This window comes from Puma concolor, chromosome D1, assembly GCF_028749965.1.
Source record: "Puma concolor isolate L17-30 chromosome D1, mPumCon1.1.hap2, whole genome shotgun sequence".
Classification (NCBI taxonomy): Eukaryota; Metazoa; Chordata; class Mammalia; order Carnivora; family Felidae; genus Puma; species Puma concolor.
The window spans coordinates 51,180,123-51,203,427 of NC_141676.1; the positions used below are offsets into that span (position 1 = coordinate 51,180,123).

At 40.4% G+C, this 23,305-nt stretch overlaps 1 protein-coding gene and 1 pseudogene across 1 annotated transcript; one reads left to right on the forward strand and one right to left on the reverse strand.

Moving 5' to 3' along the window:
* Positions 1-2,371: 2,371 nt before the first annotated feature.
* On the forward strand, positions 2,372-7,801 carry LOC112865657 (olfactory receptor 5P6-like; annotated as a pseudogene).
* A 4,173-nt stretch (positions 7,802-11,974) lies between these two features.
* Positions 11,975-12,967, reverse strand: LOC147576675 (olfactory receptor 10T2-like). Its single transcript, XM_086676405.1, has one exon. The coding sequence runs from the start codon at positions 12,965-12,967 to the stop codon at positions 11,975-11,977; it is 993 nt and encodes a 330-aa protein (XP_086532531.1).
* Between the last annotated feature and the right edge of the window lie 10,338 nt (positions 12,968-23,305).

Here is a 23,305-nt window from a genome sequence, read left to right on the forward strand (position 1 = left end):
CCCTGGTGCTTGTGAATTCACATTTGAAACTTCAGAATCTTCTGAGAGATTTATCCCCAAAGACAAACAACAATATAAGATAGCATGGCTGCTAAATAACAATGACTTTGAATTTATTGCTCTAGGATGAATGAATTCTTATTTCAAGAGGTGAGGTTTTGGCTTTTACAGCTTAATACTATTCTCTAAAATTGTATCATTGTGGAGAAACAGGGCAGATGTAACCCAGCAGTCAGCTAACAAGTGACCTGAGCTGAATTAACCTAAATTTCTGTGGTCTATTTAGTTCATATAAACAGGCATACTTCAAGGTACCGGGATTCGTCATTTATCCACTCATAAGATCAGAAACTCACAAGGTCTTTTTACGCTATCCAAACTTGGAACTCAGCCATAATGCTAATAAATTCACTAGCTTTGTGATGCTTTGTGGGCTTACTGTTTGTAAATATCTCCTGGAAAGATTTCCTTTGTTTATTGTTCTGAATGCTTTAGCTTACAGAAAACAGATACTTTGGACAAAGTCTAGAATATAAAACCAGAAAGCAACGGAGATGAGGTTCAACCTGACCACCGGCTGGGCAGACCTGGGTAAACTTCTTAACTTTTCAGGCTGGAACTTTATTCAGGTGTTTACTATGTCAAAAATAAAATTATTTCATTCTATAATTCTCCAGTGAGAAAACATTGCTACATCAGGAAACGATTTGATTTGTTTGAATAAATGTAGTTTAATTATGTCCTAGATATTAATCATCTATATTGCATAGTAATTAGGTTGATATATCAATCTACTTGGTAAAACAATATTTTAATGGTGAATATTACATGTACATAACAAATTTACAATAGATGACTTCATTTATAACCTTAACTTGAAATTCCCTTCTATTTCTTATTTGTCCTATCAAGAAAATTGTATTTCTCCTTTTAAAAAATGGTCTTGTTTGGGGGTGCCTAAGGAGCTCAGTCGGTTAAGTGTCTGACTCTTGATTTCAGCTCAGGTCATGATTTCACAGTTCGGTTCATGAGTTCAAGCCCTTATTGGGCTCTGTGCTGACAGTGCTTGGATTCTCTCTCCCTCTCTCTCTCTGCCCCTCCTCTGCTTACTTGCACGCGTGCGCGCATTCTCGCCCTCTCAAAATAAATAAATGTTTAAAAAAATGGTCTTGTTTTACTGGCACTGTAAACTTTCTGATTTACTAGTACCTTTTTTATACGATAAATAAATAGGCCTATATCTGCATATTATTATCGTTTCTGTTATGCTTACCATTCCTTTTGTTCTTTTCATAAATCTTACATTTTTTTAATCTTTAGCTTTAAAGCTACTTTAAATACATTTTATAAATATATAATATAAAGACAAAAGAGTGTACCCTGTTTGAAGTTTCCCTAGTATTTCTGCTGAAAACTATTCTTAAGATATAGAATACTCATATAAATATATAAACTTTTGACTCTAAAGTCATATATAAAGTGTATACGTTTTGTACTATAAAATAAAAAAAAGTCCAAACTTAGCTTCAATATTAACTTTGTTATTGAATTTTTTAAATGTTTATTTATGTATTTGAGATAAAGAGGCATGAGAGAATGTAAGCATGAGTGGAGGCAGTGAGAAAGAGAGAGAGAATCCCAAGCAGTCTCTGAGATGTCAGCACAGAGCCTGGTGCTGGGCTCAAACCCATGAACTGTGAAAACATAACCTGAGTGGAAATCAAAAGTTGGACGCTTGGGACGCCTGGGTGGCTCAGTCGGTTAAACGATTGACTTCGGCTCAGGTCATGATCTCACAGTTCGTGAGTTCGAGCCCCGCGTGGGGCTCTGTGCTGACAGCTCAGAGCCTGGAGCCTCCTTCGGATTTTGTGTCTCTCTCCTTTTCTGCCTCTTCCCTGCTCATGCTGTCTCAAATATAAATAAAAACATTAAAAAAAAAAAAAAAAAAAAAGTTGGACGCTTAACCAACTGAGCCACCCAGGCGCCCTGAATATTTACCTGTTTATAATAACCTCTTGGTGTCTTAACAAAAATGAAACCATCAAATTTGTAACTTCTGTAATGTTTTCATCAGAGCTTCAGTTTGGTAGCAGCTCTGTGGCCTCGTGGATTCCCTGGGGGATGGGAACCACACTGCAACGACAGGGTTCATTTTATCGGGCCTAACTGATAACCTGTCTTCTGAGCCATCCTCTTCATAACCATCCTTTGCATCTACCTGGCGACCATATCTGGCAACCTCAGTACAATCATTCTTATCAGACTCGCCTCTCAGCTCCACCACCTTAAGTAGTTTTTTCTGAGCTGCCTGCCCTTGGCTGATATAGGCTCTTCATCTTCTGTCACACCTCATATGCTTGTAAACTTCCTGATGGAGAGACATACAATCTCCTGTCTTGGACGTGCTGTCCAGGTGAGTTCAGCTGTTTTCTTTGGGTCAAGTGAGTGCCTCCTTCTGGCTGCCATGACGTATGATCGCTTCATGGCCATCTGTGACCCGCTGCTTTATTCAACCAAAATGTCCACACAGGTGTGTGTTCGCTTACTCACGGTGGCTTGTGTAGGTAGTTTTCTCAATGCTTCTCTTCTACTATTTCCTTCTCTTTTTTTACTCTTCTGCGGAACAAATCAAGTCCATCACTTTCTCTGTGATTTTGCTCCTTTAGTTAAACTCTCCCACTCTGGTATCAGCACCTCTGCAAGTGTCCCCTCGTAGACGGCTGGCTCCATTGTTGTGGTCACGGTGTGTCAGAGCTGCCTCCCACATCCGTATCCTCATCACCATCCTGAAGATGTGCTCCACCAAGGGATGCCACAAGGCCTTTTCCACTTGTGCATCCCACCTCACAGCGGTCACTCTGTGCTATAGGATGAATACGCTCATTTATGTGATGCCCAAGTCCAGCTACTCAATGGACCAGAACAAGGTGGTGTCTGTTCTACATGGTGGTGATCCCCATATTGAACCCCCTCATCTACAGCCTCAGGAAGAGTGAGATGAAGGTGGCTCTGAAGAGAGAGCTTGGCAAAGCTTATTTTATGATACTTGATATAATAATATGCTGTAAATATAATAATAAAAAGGATAGAGAGTGTTTGTGGTCTAAATATATCAGTCCGTATGTCAGCCAGCATGGAGCTTTTTAGTCAAGTAAAATTTGTAAATCAGAGGCTTATAGTGAGTTACCTTTAACAAAATTAATTTAAATCTAAGTTATAAACACAAATTGGTTCACATGAAAACATAATCAACTGAAAATCCTTCATAACTTGTATTCATATTTCTTCAAAAGTTGTTCTCTGCATTAGTTAAGGTTATTGTACCTCTGAACCTTTAAGACTATGTCCATTTCAATCACAGCTTATCTTGAAATGAGCGTGATGATTACTAGGACTGAGTATATTCTGAGGGGAAATGACTAAGGGGAACCAGACAGTAAAACAACTGGAAACATTTTTGTAGTAAGGTTATCTGCTGGGGACGGGCTCTGTGGACCCATAAATGCTGGCCTGTTTGTGGACCCTGGCTCCAGCCTAGCTGCAGAGAGCCTCATAAAAGAACAAGACGAGATGCCCCGGCCTAACCTGTGAATGCCTCTGTCAGGTCAAACAGGTGACTTCTCTGTGGGAGTGAGTGTGACTCCTGAACTCCTCAGAGACTGAGTAAACAAACAACTCTTAGAGTGACTTGTTCATGGAGAGACTCACATCCTGTGAAGGAAGCTGGAGGGGACTGGGTTGTGTTTCCTCCCCATAAAGCTTAACTTTCCTTTATGTGCTGACCACTATCATGCTTATTTCTCTTTCCTAGTCCTCTCTTTAATGTTTTAGACAAAAATATTTTTGTCTAATAAAAGCCGAGCACAGCTTATCTCAAACTAAAGTATTATTTCCCACCCCAAATTGCTCCCTCCGATATTCTGTAACCCAGTAAGAGGTACCTCATTCAATCAGCTTATGGATTCCAAACCCCAAAAAGAAATTGAATTCTTTCCCCGCCTTCACATTCCTACATCCGATCACAAAGTGTGATACATTCAGAGTCCAATATTTACTTCCTATGTCTTTTCATTTCTGTTGTCAGCAATTCTATTTCAAACTACTACCTCATACATTTATTGTACAGTAGAACTACCGTGATAGCTTACTTTTACTCGGCTATGGCGATCAGTTGTTTGGTCAAACGCCAGTCTATGTGTGGCTGTGAAGGCATTTTTAGATGTTAGTAATATTTAATCAGTAGAATTTGAGTAAAGTACATTACCCTCCAAGGGTAATTCAATTAGTTGTCCAATTAGGGTTGTTCAATTAGTTGAAAGCCTGAAGAGAAAAAAACTGAGGTCGTCTGAAAAAGAAGGATAATACCTTTGGACTCAAGACTGCAACATCAACTCTTATGGAATTTCCAGTCTGCTGGACTGCCCTGTGGATTTTGAAACTGCTGATTGTAACAACTGTGTGAACCACTTCCTTAAAATCTTTCTCTCTCTCTGTATATGTACTTACATACTCATATATATATTTTTTACTGGTTCTGTATCTTTGGTGAATCCTGACTAATACAACCCTAACTAGTTTTCCTCTACCATCTTTTACTCTCTTCCAATTCATTCTCCATACACCAACCATGACCATAAACCTAAACAGATTACTTCTTTAATTAATATCCCCCAGAGAGCTTAGAAAAGAGGCAAAATTTATCCGTTTAATTTTAATTCCAGTTTGGTTAACATACAGTGTTATATTAGTTTCAGGTGTTCAATATGGTGATTCAATACTTCCATCCATCACCCAGTGCTCATCATGACAAATACACTCCTTAATCCCCCTCACCTATTTCACCCATCCCCCACCCATCTTCCTTCTTGTAACCATTAGATTGTTCTCTATAACTGAGGCTGTTTCTTGCTTTGTCTCTATTTTTTCCTTTGCTCCTTTGTTTTGTTTCTTAAATTCCACATATGAATGAAATCATATGGTAGTTGTCTTTCTCTGATTGACTTATTTCACTTAGCATTATACTCTCTAGCTCTATACATTTTGCAAATGGCAAGATTTCATTCTTCTTTATGGCTGAAAAATATTCCACTGTATATATATACCACCTCATCTTTGTCCATTCATCTATCCATGGACACTTGGGCTGCTTCCATAATCTGGCTACTGTAAATAATACTACTGTAAACATAGGGTTGCATGTATCCCTTTGAATTAGTGTATATCTTTTGGGTAAATATTCAGTAGTGCAATTACTGGATCATAGGGTAGTTCTATTTTTAACGTTTTGAGGAACCTCCATACTGTTCTCCAGAGTGGCTGCACCAGTTTGCATTCCCACCAACAGTGCAAGAGGGTTGTCCTTTCTCCACATCCTCACTACTACCTGTTGTTTCTTTGTGGTTTTGATTTTAGCCATCCTGACAGGTATGAGGTGATATCTCACTGTGGTTTTCATTTGCATTTACCTGATGATGAGTGATGTTGAGCATCTTTGCATGTATCTATTGGTCATCTGGATGTCTTCTTTGGAGAAATATCTGTTCATGTCTTCTTCCCATTTTTAAATTGGATTATTTGTTCTTTGGGTGTTGAGTGTTATAAATTCTTTATATATTTTGGATACTAACCCTTTACCAGATATGTTATTTGCAAATATATTCTCACATTCAGTAGGTTGCCTTTAAGTTTTATTGATTGTTTCCTTCATTGTGCAGAAGCTTTTTATTTTGATAAAGTCCCAATAATTTATTTTTGCTTTTGTTTCTCTTGCCTTAGGAGACATATCTAGAAAAATGCTGCTACGGCTAATGTTAGAGACATTTCTGCCTGTGCTCTCTTCTAGGATTTTGATGGTTTCCTGTCTTGCATTTCGGTCTTTAATCCATTTTGAATTTATTTTTGTGTATGGTGTAAGTGGTCTGGTTTCATTCTTTTGCATGCAGCTGATCAGTTTTCTCAACACCATTTGTTAAAGAGACTATCTTTTTTCCATTGCATATTCTTTCCTGCTTTATCAAAAGATTAATTGACCATATATGTGTGGGTTTATTTCTGGGTTTTCTATTCTGTTCTATTGATCTATGTGTCTATTTATGTGCCAGTACCATACTGTTTTGATTACTGCAGCTTTGTACTATAACCCAAAGCCTGGAATTGTGATGCCTCTGGCCTTGCTTTGCTTTTTCAAGATTGCTTTGGATATTTGGGGTAGCCAAATTTTTGTGGTTCCATATAAATTTTAGGATTTTTTTTTGTTCCAGTTCTGTGAAAAATGCTGCTGGTATTTTGATAGGGATTGCATTAAATGTGTAGATTGCTTTGGGTAGTGTAGACATTTTAACAGTATTTGTTCTTCCAACCCATGAGCATGGAATGTCTATTTGTGTTGTCTTCAGTTTCTTTCATCAGTGTTTTATAGTTTTCAGGGTACAGGTCTTTCACCTCTTTGGTTAGGTTTATTCTTAAGGTATCTTATTATTTTGGGTGCAATCGTAAATAATACTGTTTTCTTAATTTCTTTCTGCTGCTTCATTATTAGTGTATAGAAATGCAACAGATTTCTGCATATTGATTTTGTATCCTGTGACTTTACTGAATTAATTTATCAGTTCTAATGGTTTTTTGGTGGAATCTTTAGGGTTTTTCATATAAAGCATCATGTCATCTGCAGATAGTGAAAGTTGTATTTCTTCCTTACCAATTTGGATGCCTTTTATTTCCTTTTGTTTTCTGATTGCTGCGGCTAGGACTTCCAGTACTATGTTGAATGAAAGTGGTGAGAGTGGACATCTTTGTCTTGTTTCTGACCTTAAGGAAAAAGCTCTCATTCTCCTCCCCCCCCCCCCCCCCCACTGAGTATGATGTTCTCTATGGGTTTTTCATATATGACCCTTATTTTGTTGAGATATGTTTCCTCTACACCTACTTTGTTGAGGGCTATTATTCTAAATGAAGGCTGTACTTCATCAAATGCTTTTTCTTCATCTATTGAGATGATCATATGGTTTTTATCCTTTCTCTTATTGATGTGATCACATTGATTTATTTGCAAATACTGAACCACCCTTGCATCCCGGGAATGAATCCTACTTGACCCCTCGGTCTTCTTTTAAATCCTTAAACATGTGCATATTCTTTTTTCCTTTTAATGTTTATTTTTGAGAGAAAGAAAGAGACAGAGCATGAGTGAGAGAGGAGCAGAGAGAGAAGGAGACACAGAATTTGAAGCAGGCTCTGAACTGTCAGCACAGAGCCTGACATGGGGCTTGAAACCATGAGATCATGACCTGAGCCGAAGTTGGACGCTTAACTGTCTGAGCCATCTAGGTGCCTCAAATATGTCTATATTCTTTACTGCCGCAGGACCCTCTTACATGCAGCGCCTCTACCTGAATTCATTTTTCCCCTCACCTTGGTAATACCTACTTATGCTATAGATACCAACTTGAATGTTGTTTCTTATCCTCTGAGAAGCCTCGTTGAGGCTCCAGAACAAATTAACTATACCTGCAGAACTCTGTATATTTTCTTCAGAATACTCAGTGCACTTACAGTTACAGATTTAATATTTGCTTCCTCCACAATGCTGGAAGCTTTCCACAGATACTACAGTGTCTTTGCTCTTCCTCCATGCATCTAGTTTATACACAGCCAGCCTAAATGCGTATTTGAAATGAGTGAATGAAAAATTAATAAGTGAATGGATGACTGAATGAGCTTTTTCTCTGGCATGAACCGCTGACTCCACTGCCTTACAGTCTTGGCCACTGAGCTGCTGAATGCGTCACACCGGCTCAAGTAAGTGAACGTCTGGGTCAGATCCTGCTACGGTTATGAGAGGCTTTTACACAAACTCATGCTCACCACAATTATGCCACTGCCTCCGCATTGTTTCACAGACTGGCAACTAGAATCTCATCCTAGTTTAGTAAAAGTTTTGTAATCGCTCTCCTCAGTCAAATGATGTCTCCCTCATGTATGTGCATGGCTGCAGAGTTAGAAGATCTAGAAATCAAATGTTAGCGAAAGAAGTAATACCAGCTACAGCGGTATTTGCAACAGGAGCTAACACGATGGGATTGTTTACTACACTCCAGGTACTGTTCGTGATTTACACGTATTCACCCAATTAATCCTCAGAATAACCTTATGAAGTCTTTTTTCTAATCTGTTTTTGTTTTTGTTTTTTTACAGAGGCTGTAACTGAGGTGCATAAAGATTAAGTAAAAGCGCAAGGTCACAAATATCCTCTAAATATTTTGCCTTCTTTTAAGGCATATACTCTCTGGAGGGCTGGAGTGAGGGGCTCCTTGAAACATCTTCACCGCTAGAGGACTTTTTCATCTGTCCCAGGTACATTCCTTTCCAGCCAACTCTTTCCGTTCAGAGTTCAGGGTAGACATTTCTGTGTTAGATATGTCAGGCTAGCTTGTATTAGACCAGCTTGTCATCACAACATAAATAAGAAGGTGGATAAATATCTTTAAATGTTTGAAAGCATAGACTTCTGGTTCTATTAAAGATGAAGTAGCTCCATTCCTCTCAGGGCCTCCCTCTTGTTGGCAAAAACAAAAACAAAAACAAACAAACCCCCCCCCCCCAAAACAAAAATAAAAACAGAAAAATCCCCCTAAACACTTACAGATAAAACAAATAAGCAAAAGGGGCGCCTGGGTGGCGCAGTCGGTTAAGCGTCCGACTTCAGCCAGGTCACGATCTCGCGGCCCGTGAGTTCGAGCCCCGCGTTGGGCTCTGGGCTGATGGCTCAGAGCCTGGAGCCTGTTTCCGATTCTGTGTCTCCCTCTCTCTCTGCCCCTCCCCCGTTCATGCTCTGTCTCTCTCTGTCCCAAAAATAAATAAACGTTGAAAAAAAAAATTTTAAAAAAACAAATAAGCAAAGGAACTGAGTAACAAACAGCAGTGAGTCCCTGGGTTTCCTTCTATCCTGGACAGGATGCTACAGAAGCCTCCAGTCCAGAACCACCAAGAGACTCAGACAAAAAGGATGCTATGAAAACCCAGGTTCTCCTAGCCAAAGTGGAAAAGAATGGCCTTAACAGAACAGAAAACCTTTTGGCAATACCTGCCCTACTCCAGACAAATACCTGTGGAAAATCATACCTGCTACCCACCTCCAGGTTTTGGTGGGGCCAAGCAGGTTGCTGATGTTCACCCCACCCACCCTCTGAATCCCCGGCCAGGGTAATGTCAGCGGAGTCCAGGGGCAAAATGAGCCTCCACTGTCACCTGGCAGCATGAGACTTAATGAGGGAGTGTGAGGTGACTGGTAATGGTATCTGCTCCTCGTGCCTCCAGCCCTACTCGGGAGTGCACCAGTGGGGAGCTGAACTTTCCCCCATACCCTGCAACAATAAGGCAGAGTGAACCAGCTCTCTGCTCCCCTGCTTAGTAGCAGTGGAGCCCAAAAAAGAGCTGAGCTTACCTGGAGGCAAGGAGGCATGCGCCAGTGTCATACTCTCTGAGAAAGAGCCATCAGGGCTGAAGATGGCTTCATCATCAGGGATGAAGATCAGGGCTGAGATGCATCTCAGCCATGTGTAGGCAGGCAGCGTGGGTTGGCACTCCATTTTGCTAGAGTTGTGTCAGTAGTGCCCAGTAGGAAGCTGAACACACACACTCACATGGTGCTTGCAGCTACACTTCAACAGGGCTGAAAAGGCGTTTCATATGCCTAACTGCTGGAAGCCGAGCTATCCAACCAGCCTGATGGCAGAGCCCGGGGCGGTGGACGGATTGGGACTGCATGGTGGCCCGCTGACAGTGAAGCTTCTTGTACTCCTGCTTTTATGTAATGTGGCCTTAGCGTTGGTCGGGGCAGCCCCTACCAATGAAAGTACCTGGGGATTTGTCGGTTGGGGAATTGCCCACGACAGACCCCCCAGGAAAAGAACCATTGTGGAAAGAAAGAAGATTCCGCAGGGAAATTATCCAGCCCTTGCCACTCCCTATAAAGACTCCTCTACCTAAAGGAAGGATAGCCCCATATATTTCCCAGCCAAGGAGGGGGACAAATGGGTTCAAAATCCCCACTCGGCAACAAAGGAATGTATCTATGGATACAAGTTACTCCAACCCCTAGGCCCACTTGGCCCCCAGGAGGCATTCCAGATGATAACTGGACCTGGTGGGCTAAGGTACAGAATGATTCATTAGTTCCTAGGTATACATTGTCTCTCTGGGAGCGCATAAGGTGTGGGTTCCCAGGGCCCTCCTGGCTCCCTCCCGGCACCCCAAAGTGAATACTTTTGTCCCTTGTACTGCAAATGGTACAAAGGAACAATTAAGAAGTCATGTCCTTGTAAAACATTCCACTTGAGGTGTTGAGAGCTAGATGACCTTGAAAGGGCAGGAGGGAATGTTACAAGAAAATAACTATGTTGTTCCCTAATGGGTGACTACACAAAGGAACATTTTTAGAATTAGGTAATGCCGAGAAACATAGATAACACACGCTACAAGGATTTTGCTAACAAATATAATGCCACGCTTGCCACAATAAAGCGGCCAGTCTAACACACTGCTGTTGTCTGTATCCATTTATTTTATTTTATTTTCGCCAATGCTGTTGATCATTCGGGAACCCCTGGACCTGCTAGGGCTGGACCCTGGCACCTAACCTACAGAACACCTAGCCCAGCCTTCCTTACACATGCTCAGAACACTAGCATTAGCCTATAGTTGGGCAAAACCATTTGACACAATCCTATTTTATAATAAAGTAGTGAGTATCTCATGTAATTTATTGAATGCTGTACTGAAAGTGAAAAACAGAATGGTTGTGTGAGTACAGAATGGTTTTGAGTGTTATCGGTTGTGTGTTCTCCTGTTGTAACTCCATGCCGCCACCCAGTATCACAAGTGCCAGGAAAAGGTCAAAATTCAAAACTGAAGTATGGGTTCTGTTGAATGAAAATTGCCTTCACACCGATGTAAAGTTAAAAAAAAAATTACAAGCCAAAACTGTCGTAAGTTAGGGACCATCTGTACTAAAAGCAAAGAATTGGCAAAAGTATTTACAACTGGCAAGATATAGCCTTCAGAAACGAAGGAGTAATAAAGACATTTCAGATGAAGGAAAGCTATGAAAATTTGCTCTGTTTAACAAAACTACCTTTGAGTGATTGCTAAAGTAAGTTCTCCAAACAGAAAATAAATGATTAAAAAAAAAGACCTGGGACCTCAGTATTTAAAAAATAACATACAACAGAATGAAAATAAAAAGGCAAATATCAATACAGGTGAGACTCAGCTAAAGCAGTACTAAGAGGAAAATTCACAGCACTAAATGCTAAGCACTAAAAAAGAAAGGTCCTAGAATATATAAAATAATTTTTAAAGAGAAGAATAAAGTGAAGGATACTGATGGAAGTGTGGTACTGATGAAAGAATAGATGTATAAACCACTGAGGCTGAAGACAATCCAGAGAAAGACCCATACAAGTGTGTTCAGCTGATTTTTTTAAAAGGTACAAAGGAATCCAGTGAAAGGAAGGGCTTTCAACAAATGGCTCTGGAGGAATGAGACATCCATGGAGGGCAGAAGCACCTCAACATAAAACCTCACAATTTATATAAGTATTAACTCAAAACACAATAAGGACCTAGATGTAAAATGTATAACGATAAACCTTAAGAAGAGGAGAAAAGAGGAGAACATATTCAAAATGTACAACTAGTCAAAAAGTTCTTAGAAATGACACCAAAACAATAATCCATTAACAGATTCATTCAGCTCCTACTGTGAAAATACTGTGTCACAAAACATGTTTTGATTCACTGATGCATTCTTATATGTATATATGCATACACACATATTTACACATATTTTAAAACTATATATAGTTTGTACTAGAAAAAATGCTGGTGCCAGGATATATTAGGTAATTAGTTAATACTTCAAATGTTTTGTACACAAAGGGTTGATTTGATTAGAAATACTCCACTTTTTCCACTTTTATTTATCAACAGTCTGTACATTTTTAATGTCCGGCGTTCTTCTACTCCCCATCTGAGGGATGAACCTATTTGTCTTGCCTAATACCTTCCTTAGGGCTGTCTGCATGTCTTTGTTTCTGAGACTGTAAACGATGGGGTTAAGCAGAGGTGTCAGCACTGTGTATGTGACCGCCATCAGCATGTCTTCACGGAATGAGTCCCTGTCCTTGGGCCTCAAATAGACAAAGCCAGCAAATCCATAGTGTATGCACACCACAGTGAGGTGGGAGGAGCAAGTGGAGAAGGCCTTATACTTCCCCTTGGCAGAGGGCATCTTCACAACTCTGGACACAATGAAGACATAGGACATCATAATGAAAACAAAGCTGCCCACCAACACGAAGGCAGAGAGCACAAAAATAGCCATTTCGTGATGGGAGGTGTAATCACAGGCAAGGCAGACCACAGGTGAGATGTCACAGAAGAAGTGCTCGATGATGTTGGAGTCACAGAAAGACAAGTTGAATACGGTGATGACGATGCACAGAGAAACCAGGAACCCAGCCGTCCAAGAGGCCATCATGAACTGAAAGCAGATCTTATGGGTCATCAAGATCTTATAGCGCAGTGGGCTGTGAATGGCAGTGTAACGGTCGTAAGACATGGCAGCCATGATGAAGCAGTTATTGGCTCCCAAGCCAAAGAAGAAAAACATCTGTGTGGCACACTCAGGAAGAGAGATGGCCTTGCTATCTGACAGCAAGTCCACTAGCATGCGGGGGATGATTGCCATAGTGGTACAAGTTTCTGAAAAGGACAGGCCACAGAGGAAAAAATACATGGGGGTGTGAAGGTTGTGACTCAGCTTGATGGCCACCATTATGCACACATTTGCAGCTAGGATGGTCACATGGGAGAAGAAAATCATCACAAAGAGGAGACCCTGCAAGTCTGGGAAACTGGAAAACCCCCACAGAAGGAATGTGCTCGCTGTGGTATGATTGCCCATCATCCTAATGCAGGCAGCAACTTTCTTCCAAAGATGCAGAGCTTCTTGAGGTTAAGACTCTGAGATGGTTATAAAAACCTGCCACTGCACAGATCTCACCTAGACTTTAATCAGGGGAACTGGAGGAAGTTTCAGGCAACTCTTAAGGGGAGAGTCTGAGAAAGGGATGCTAAATACACTGGATTGATGTCAAGTTCAGGAGTTAGAGTGATCAGAATGATTCTAGTATGAGAATCTGTATGAATAACTGAGGGTGGGCCCAAATATCTTCTTGGATCCTACTCACAAAAGCACTCTTATATCTCTCTTTTCCAATCAGGATCTGAATGTAATCAGGAAAATAGGAATAAAATTGCTTTGTTCTCACCGACTGGATTTTGTGATGACACATTTTCAAATACTTTTTGAGATCTACTGGTAACTTGGTAGTTTGGTGTGCTTAGTAAACTATTGATTCAATGAGCAATATAATTCAAAAATTTAAATTGTTTAAAATGAATATGTCATTTAAAAAATTTAAGGGGCGCCTGGGTGGCGCAGTCGGTTAAGCGTCCGACTTCAGCCAGGTCACGATCTCGCGGTCCATGAGTTCGAGCCCCGCGTCAGGCTCTGGGCTGATGGCTCGGAGCATGGAGCCTGTTTCCGATTCTGTGTCTCCCTCTCTCTCTGCCCCTCCCCCGTTCATGCTCTGTCTCTCTCTGTCCCCCAAAAAAGAAATAAACGTTGAAAAAAAAAACTTTATAAAAAATTTAAGGAGGTTAATGCAATACTTTTTCATCAGTACATCACCATGAACCAGCTCCAAAGGTGATAACTGTAGCAATGACTAGACCATAGAAATGAAGATAACATGTTATAACTTCTGCTAGATTTCTATCCATAGCAGTATTCAGTTCACAAAGATTAAAAACAAAGAGATATACAATATTATTTGCTTTTTAATACATATCAATAATTTTAAAGTTCTTAAAAACTTCTCATTGAAGTTTTTTTCCATTGTGTATATAACAATATAATGGAGTAGTTTGAACTTAACGCGATTTTGAAAGTACTGTCTCATTCTAGAATGGCATATTCTGGTCATAACATTCTAGTCAACTTTTGAGTTTTTAGCAAAACATCCAGGATATTTTCTAGCAGGTATAGTTGTTATGTGGTTTGCTCTGAACTGCAGATCTGAATAGAATCAGCTCAAATTTCTCAGATCAATTTGGGAAATCATATTTCTATTTAGATTTTTCATTAAACATCTGGTCTTATAACAGGTGAGGACAGAGAAGTGATAGGAAGACACTTGATAGAATTTTAATTAAAAAATTTTGTATTATTATGTTTATTTGTTTTGAAAGGGGTGGGGGGAGAGACAGACAGAAAGACAGACAGAGTACAAGCAGGGAGGGGGCAGAGAGAGAGGGAGACACAGAATTAGAAGCAGGCTCCAGGCTCTGAGGTGTCAGCGCAGAACCTGATGCAAGGCTCAGATCCACAAGCTGTGAGATCATGGCCTGAGCGGAAGTTAGACGCTTCACCCAGATGCTCCAAGAGAATTTTAATTTTAACTTCAGTCACTGTTAAAGGTGAAGGGAAAGAAAAATAGTAAAGTATCAGCAGTGGAAAATGAAGGAGTGTACAAGAGAAAGAAATAAACACTGCCTGGAAATTATTCCATCGGGTTCACAAAGATTAAAAACAAAAGAAGACAAGAAGAAAACAAATATATTGTGAGCTGAAGAGTTGCTGTTTTCTATTTGCACTGTCGTTTGTAGGCAAAGAATACAAGAGGAGTCAGGCCAGGTAACCAGTACCTGCTTAATACTTATAATGTGCTGGGGTTAGATAGAGCTGTCTCACATAATCCTCACCGGTCTATATGGAATTCTCATTCTGACTTCTAAAAGATGAAACCAAAGCACAGAGTGGTTAAATGACTATAGAAGTCATGAATTCATTCAATACATATTGACTACATGCATATGATGTGCCAAGCATTTTTCTACATGGGAAACAACATGGAACCAGACCCTTAGGATCTCTGTGATGTGGGAGTAAATGACTGCTTTTGTCTGTGGAGTCAGGGAAGCTCCCTCTCTGAGAGGGTGACATGCTTAAATGAAAACTAGAATGGCAATATGCCACCAACAGGTGAAGATCAGGGGAGAGAATATTACGGGTACGGTTCAGAGCCAACACAAAGATCCTATGTGGCAAACTCATCCACCCAAGTGATCTTTAACCTAGACCCATACGGCTTGTCTTTGAGACCACACCATGCTTCGTTTCCTTGGAAGGTTCCCTGTCTATTCACCTCTAAAGGAAATGTTTTTCCATTCTCATTGCTTCAGCTACCACTTACCTTGTGTGATTCTCCAATTTCTGCCCCCACCAAAAAAGAATCCCCAATGTCCTCTGGCACATTTCCAGTGCCAGTGTGCCCTCTAAGTATTGAACACAGAATTTTCATATTTCCCCCATCAGACCCAATTTTGACTCTTTCTTCACCTTTATTTACCATTAAGCCACTTCCAAAATTCCAGATGTCTGATTGCCCTCATCTTTTTTTTTAATTCCCCCTGCTATTGTTCTGGAACTTTCCCACAGGGTGGGTATGGTGCCTGCATAGTTGTTATTAGGCGTAAATCTGTTGCATCTTTATTTCATTCACCACCCTGTAACCAGATGTTAGATTCCTAAACACAGGATATGTTAAGTCACTGATAGCATCAAAAATAGTGAATAGCTGTGTATAGGAGGAAATCAATATACCCCAGCATGATGTCCAATCCTCATCACAACTGATCCCCAAATACTGCTCCTGGCTCAGTTTCTATCATATCCTTCCATCTACCCAATCAGGCAAAGTACCCTCCATTTTCCACGCACCTCACGATCCTCATGCTGCCGTGCCTTTTCTCTTTTTCAAATTTTCTTTTTAAGTTTATTTATTTATTTTTGAGAGAGAGAGAGAGAGAGAAAGACAGTGCACGTGCATGGGAGAGGCAGAGAGAGAGGATCCCAAGTAGGCTTCGCACAGTTAGCATACAGTCCCACCTGCCAGTTGAACCCACCCACGAACTATGAGCCAAAATCAAGAGTCAGACGCCAAACCCACTGAGCCACCCAGGGGCTCCTGCTCTGCCTTGTTTACATGGTGTTCTCTCTGCCTCCATTTTCCCTGCACCATTTTATTTCCTATCAGACTTTTACTCATTTTCCAGGCCCTAGTTTAGATCAATTTGACTCCTCATTCTCTCTTGTTGTCCAAATTTTCTAGGTTCTACGATCCTAACTCAAAAGTGTCTCCTGCATTCTACTCTACCTCTCGTTTGGATTTTTATAACAGCCTCACCTTTTCCTCTCCCAGTTCTATTCTTCGTCTACCGCCAGCTTTTCTATGTTCTACCTACAATCATGCTACATCTCTTCAGTGTAGACTTCTTTTAGATCTCCTTTGCTTACACACCAGATAATTCTAATAACTTCTAATCTTTATTGCACGAGTCAGTTACACAACCTCCTACAGCCTCATAGCTATCCTAAGAGATAAGTACTATTACTATGATCATGTTTGCAGTAATAAAACTATGGCTTAGCAAGGTACTTAATTTGCCAAAGGTGATAAGGCTGTAAGTGTGCACGTACAGTGTGTTTACAGCAAGGCAGTGAGTCTGGAGACCTATTTGCTTGATAATAGGGCTAGTTGATAATAAAGCCTCCCTCACGAAAAGTGCCCTGGCATGGCATTCAAGGTCTTACCTGTCCAGCCTCATTTCCTGCTGCTAACCTTCTCCATATGGGGAACATCCCACTGTTTCCAAAAATAGTATGTCCCTCAAGGCTCTCCTACTTTGCATATGTTTTTTATAACCTGTAATGTTCTTCCTTCCCTTCTCTGCCTGCTAAAACTTAGCTCTCATGAGCAAATGATTCAATGTCTCCTCCCTCTTGAAGCCTCTTCAGGCCTCCCTGGTTGTGTTGGTCATATCTTCTTTCAGATTCACATCTCATTTTATTGTGATGAGATGAGGCTTTTTAAAATTTTAAATTAAAAAAAAGTTTTAGCTTGACTCCTATATTTGATAGGGCAGAGATTTATTTTAAAATTTTGTCTCTCCCAAGTTACAGGCTAAACTTCATGAATGCACAGTTTTTGCTAAGATTTGTTCACAATCTGAAGGAACAAATGGGATAGCATATTCTCCAGAAAGCCTCCATGGTTACCACTTCAATATACTCATCAATACACTACTTGGTCGACTCAGTATTTATTTTATTCGGACATGTACTGAAGATAATTAGTTGCTCTCTAAATAGATTTTAAGAGCAATGTTACCTAGTAGTGTGAGTGCATATTTAGATGCTTTATACATTCTTATTTTAATTTACAAGAGGTGAACAAAAAATTTCTCAAAATTCTAGCAGTGATTGCGGAAAGTCCAGGAGAAACCACCATTTGTGAACTCTAGACATAACCCCTATTTACTGTAGTATTGAATCACATTTGACCTACATAAGTGATCATCTACTAAGGGGCATCCCAGTATTGCTAGAGGAGCTTTCTGAAAACAACATATCTCCACTCATATCCACAAGTTTTTTGCAAGCTTCTCCGAGAAACATCCAGGGTGTGAGGGTATATGTACTCCGCACAATCTTTCTCGTGGTTTTTGGTTGAAAAGTTTTGACTTTCATGATACATTATTTTCATATATGTTGATGGTAAATTCTGTTTTTAAAATACTATTCTAGTACATTAGTGGTAGAAAATTATGTCAATATGACACTATTTCCATTCTTCCCGATGACTTTGTTAGGTGCTGGAAAGCAAGATGCCTATCCAATTTCTCAGCCCTTCTGTTTGTTTTCCCCAAGCCCTGCCCTCTTTATTAACCTGGCTTTTGCCTTGAGTTTACTATCCTATTCTCTGTTTTCAGTTCTCCAAATCTTCCCTTGTGGGGTTTTTGGATTCTCTCTCTACCCAGAAGTAGGGAGTTGACATTTTTGATTTCTAGCTTCTCTGAGGCCACAGTTTCTTTAATACCTCCTAACATGCTATTAACCCCATGGGTACTTAATTATTAAAGAATATAGAAAAATGTGCATTATAGGGAGTAAAACAACTGTAAAATTCCTACCTTCCACAGAAAGATCACCTCCAGTCCTTTAAAATCACAAGGTATTAAGCTACAAGAACGTACAGTCTTGCAACTCAGGTGATTTTCTACAGTTCTTGCTGTGAGTTCATGTGTCTCCTAATTCAGGAATAAGTTTTTTTTGTTTGTTTTTTTTTTTAATTTTTTTTTCAATGTTTATTTATTTTTGGGACAGAGAGAGACAGAGCATGAACAGGGGAGGGGCAGAGAGAGAGGGAGACACAGAATCGGAAACAGGCTCCAGGCTCTGAGCCATCAGCCCAGAGCCCGACGCGGGGCTCGAACCCACGGACCGCGAGATCGTGACCTGGCTGAAGTCCGACGCTTAACCGACTGCGCCACCCAGGCGCCCAGGAATAAGTTTTAAGGCTATTTTTCCCTTTGAATGCCTGTGATGAGTCCCCTCTGACACTAGAGTCTCCTATAACATAAAAGGTTGAGTTTTCTCCATTCCTTAAGAATGGAACTCAGTACCATGAAGATTTTAATGAGAGTTCTTGGGCCACTGGAGACCATTATCTTGAGACCACTGTTTTCGACACCAGGAGTCTCGTGCTCTATGTATCTAGTACCCAGTGTGATGTCCTCAAAAATATTTTTAAATCTCGACATACCATAGAGACTTTCCAGTGATGTGTACTTCTTCTGAATAACAATCAGAATGATGGAAATCCAACATGTTGAAAATATATCTTGGGATATAGATATTCCCTCAGGGATGTTTTACTCCCTGTCAAATATCATTTATTTTGTAATTCTGAAAATTTGCCAAGTCCCTCAGATCTCCTCTGCCCTATACACAGGGCAATGGAAGGACAGGTCTGGAGAAGCTATTGCCTGGGGAAATGTTCAGAGGAAGGGGAGTAGGAAGAAAATGAACACACAGCAGGAGCACTGTGATTTCTCTCTCATGAGGCAACTCTGCTAGGGAAAAACTTGCTAAAAAAAGAAACTCCCAAGCACTAACTGCTATTCATGATATTCACAACATCTCCTAATTGCCTCTCTCATCAGCTTGGACTTCCAAGTCTTCTTCCACCATCGGTGCCATTGTCCACCTAATGTGCAATCAAGTCTTTTCTCCAATATCTGCTATCATAACCCTCAATAATTGTGGCAAGCCAGTCACTACCCTGTCTCTTGATTACATTCTGTGCTTTCCTCATTCTGAAGTCTATTCTGTCTGGAAATTCCTTTTCCTGAGTTTACCTATCCAAACTCTTGCCCATTCTTAAAGGTTCAGAACAAATACCTATCCAAGAAGCCCTTTATTTGTATAAAGTTAAAAAAACAGGAGAAAAACTAAGGTCATTAAGAAGGAATTCTATTAGGAGAGATATTTTTATTTTCAAATTTTTATTTAAATTCTAGTTGCTTAGCATATAGTGCAATATTGGTTTCAGGAGAATTCAATGATTCATCTATTACATACAACACCCAGGGCTCATTATAACAAGTGCCCTCCTTATTACACATCACCCAGTTAGCCCATCCACCTCCCTCCATCAACCCTCACTTTGTTCTCTATCTTTAAGAGTCCCTTATAGTTTGTCTCCTCCTCTCTTTTTTCCCCCTCCCAATATGTTCGTTATCTGTTTTGTTTCTTAGATTTCACTTATGATGAAATCATATGGTATTTGTCTTTCTCTGAATGACTTATTTCTCTTAGCATAATACATTCTAGCTCCATTCACGTCATTGCCGATGGCAAGATTCCATTCTTTTTGATGGCTAAGTAATATTCCTGTGTGTGTGTGTGTGTGTGTGTGTGTGTGTGTACACACATACATACCACCTATTCTTTATCCACTCATCAGTTGATGGACATTTGGACTTTCTCCATAGTGTGGCTATTATTGATCGTGCTGCTATAAGCATCAGGGTGCATATACACTTTTGAATCTGTATTTTTGTACCCTTTGGGTATATATCTAGCAGTGCAATTGCTGGATCACAGGGTAGTTCTGTTTTTAACTTTTTGAGGAACCTCCATACTGTTCTCCAGAGTGGCTGCCCCAGTTTGCATTTCCACTAATAGTGAAAGAGTGTTCCCCTTTCTCTGCATCCTCAATCTTGTGTTGTTAATTTTAGCCATTCTGACAGGTGTGAGGTAGTATCTCATGGTTTTGATTTGTATTTCCCTGATGAGGAGTGATGTTGAACATCTTTTCATGTGTCTCTTGGTCATCTGGATGTCTTCTTTGGAGAAGTGTCTATTCATGTCTTTGAGAGGCACTTTTTAAAAAATTTATTAAAATTTTTTAAATATTTATTTATTTTTGAGAAAGAGAGAGAGACAGACAGAGCACAAGCAGGGGAGGGGCAGAGAGAGAGAGAGAGGGAGACACAGAATCTGAAGCAGACTCCAGGCTCTGAGCTGTTAGCACAGAGTCTAACACGGGGTTGGAACTCAGGAACCATGAGATCATGATCTGAGCTGAAGTTGTATGCTCAAATGACTGAACTATGCAGGTGCCCTAAGAGGCACTTACTTTGGATGTCCTCCACTGCATTCCAGAACCTCAGTCCTAACAGATGTGATGCAACAGTCTAGTGAGCTGTAGATAACGGTACGATGGAACTTTTAAACCAGAGAGACATTTTTTGTGTCTTTCTTATATGTCTCTTGCCAAGCCAGTGAACAGCTTCTTTGAGAGCTGGCTGCTAATGTTCACAGCCACACTCTTTTGAAAATTGCTCCCCACTGAAAGGAGACTGGAAATATCTGGGGGTGCATGTTCTCACTCCCAGGGTGGCCCATAGCCAACAACTGAATGAAACAGTGATTTAGGAACAATGATGACAAACACACCCTATTGCTGCAGGGTAGGACAACTCTGAGGTGCCATTCCTTGCTCCAGTGCTCCCTGTGGGATCAGAATGAAGCTACACTTCAGCAGAGCCCACAGCTTTATCTGGCTTCTCCTGCTTCTCTCATCCTTAATAGTTTTCCCTAGAGATCACTCCTCACTAAACCACTTGCATAAGAAGTGGTCTCTAAGGCTTTGCTTTTGGAGAACTTGTCATAAGACAGTCTCGATGCATATGCAGGAATTAGGGCTGTATATATTTTACTATGCACACATAAAATAAAAAAATATAAACATCAGGTTCTGATTGCTGCCTCAGATTCCTCTTCCCTGAGAGACTAGTTCTAACACCCATCACTGACAGTCATGTCGGTGGAATTTCTGTCTATGAGTCTTTTTGCACTTGCTCTTTGCTGTGCTGGGATTTCTATTTGCTGCAAACTGGCTCTGATTAGTAGAGTCTGGACTAACTCAAGTCAACCATTTTTTCTGTGATTTTGTTCCTTTAGTTTAGTTCTCCTGTTCTGGTATCAGTATCTCTGCAGTTACTCCCTCATTGACAGCTGGCTCCATCATTGTGGTCACGGTGTGTCAGAGCCGCCTCCTACATCTGTATCCTCATCACCATCCTGAAGATGTGCTCCACCAAGGGACACCACAAGGCCTTCTCCACCTGTATGTCCTACCTCACAGCGGTCACTCTGTGCTATGGGACCATCACATACATTTATGTGATGCCCAAGTCCAGCTACTCAATGGACCAGAAAAGGTGGTGTCTGTGTTCTGCATGGTGATGATCCCCATATTGAACCCCTTCATCCACAGACTCAGGAACAGTGAGATGAAAGGGGCTCTGAAGAATGCGCTTGGCAGAAGAATATTTTCTCAATGCAATCTGTTATTTTATGGTATTTGATATAATCATATACCATAATAATAATAAAAGGAGGGGTGCGTGGTGGCTCAGTTGGTTGAGCATCCAACTTTGGCTCATGTCATGATCTCACGGCTCGTGAGTTCAAGCCCTGCATCAGGCACTATGGTGACAGCTCAAAGCCTGGAGCCTGCTTCAGATTCTGTGTCTTCTTCTCTCTCTCTGCCTCTCCCCACTTGTGCTCTGTCTCACTCTCTCAAAAATAAACCAACAGTAAAAAAATAATAATAAAAGGAAATAGTGCCTATGTTCTAAATACATTGGTCCATATGTCATAAGCCAGTATGGAGTTTTCTAGTAAATGAAGGGGGTGGATTTTTTTATATCAAATTGTGAATCAGAGGCCCATGGTGAGTTACTTTAATGAAATGAGATTCATAATTAGAAACACACATTGATTCATGTGAAAAATACCTTATCAAAGTTGAAATTCTTTTAAAATATAATTCACATATTTTCTTCAAAAGTTGTTCTCTGCCATAAGGTAGGGTTCTTGTACCTCCAAACCTTTAAGACATTTTCTATAACATTTTATCTTGCAATGAGTGTGATAATTCTAAGTATGACCGAGTACCTCTGAGAGGAAATGACAAAGTGGAACCAGATAGAAAATTGATGGAACTGTTTTCTTACAGGAAGGTTATCTGCAGAAGATGGGCTTTGTGAACCCATGACATTCTGGCCTGTGTACCTGATCTCTGGCCCCGTAACCATATGGTGGTACCAAGAGAAGAAGAGGAAGGGGTGTCCCTGACTGACCTGTGAATTATATCAGGCCAAAACAGGTGACTTCTCTGTGGGAATGAGCAGGGTTCCTGGCCTCCTTAGGGACAAGGAGTGAACAAACTCTTGGAGTGACTCATTCATGGCAACCCTATCCTGCTCAGGAAACTGGAGAGAACTGGATTTTGACTGCCCCCTGCATAGACTTAACCACTTTCATAGGCTGAAAACAACCACACTTATTTACTTTTCCTGTCCCCTCTTTAGCATTTCAGACACACAATCTCTTTTTGCTGACAAACTCAAAGGGCACTAATCATTTCATTCATTCATCTATTCTTTCATACATTCAAAAATTATATTGAATGATCCTTTTGAATGCATGAAAGAAATGTAATTATACTGAATGATCTTATATTTCAGGGATTGTCCTAGGCTAGGGAATATATATGGCAAGCATGCAGAGATACCTGCCTACCTGGAATATATCTTCTAGCATGGGAAAGGCAATAACATAAAGAAGTTGGTGATACAGATTACTAGAAGGTAATACAGATTATTATAAAGCAGAGTAAGGAAGACTAATGTGTTAGGAGATGAGAAGGGTCAATGCAGGTCTCACTGGGAAGATAACATCTAAGCACAGATGCAGGAGGTAAGGGCATTTCTTGTCTTGTCAGGCCATATGGTTACCTGTGTGCATATGTGCAAGTTTAGTCTTCCA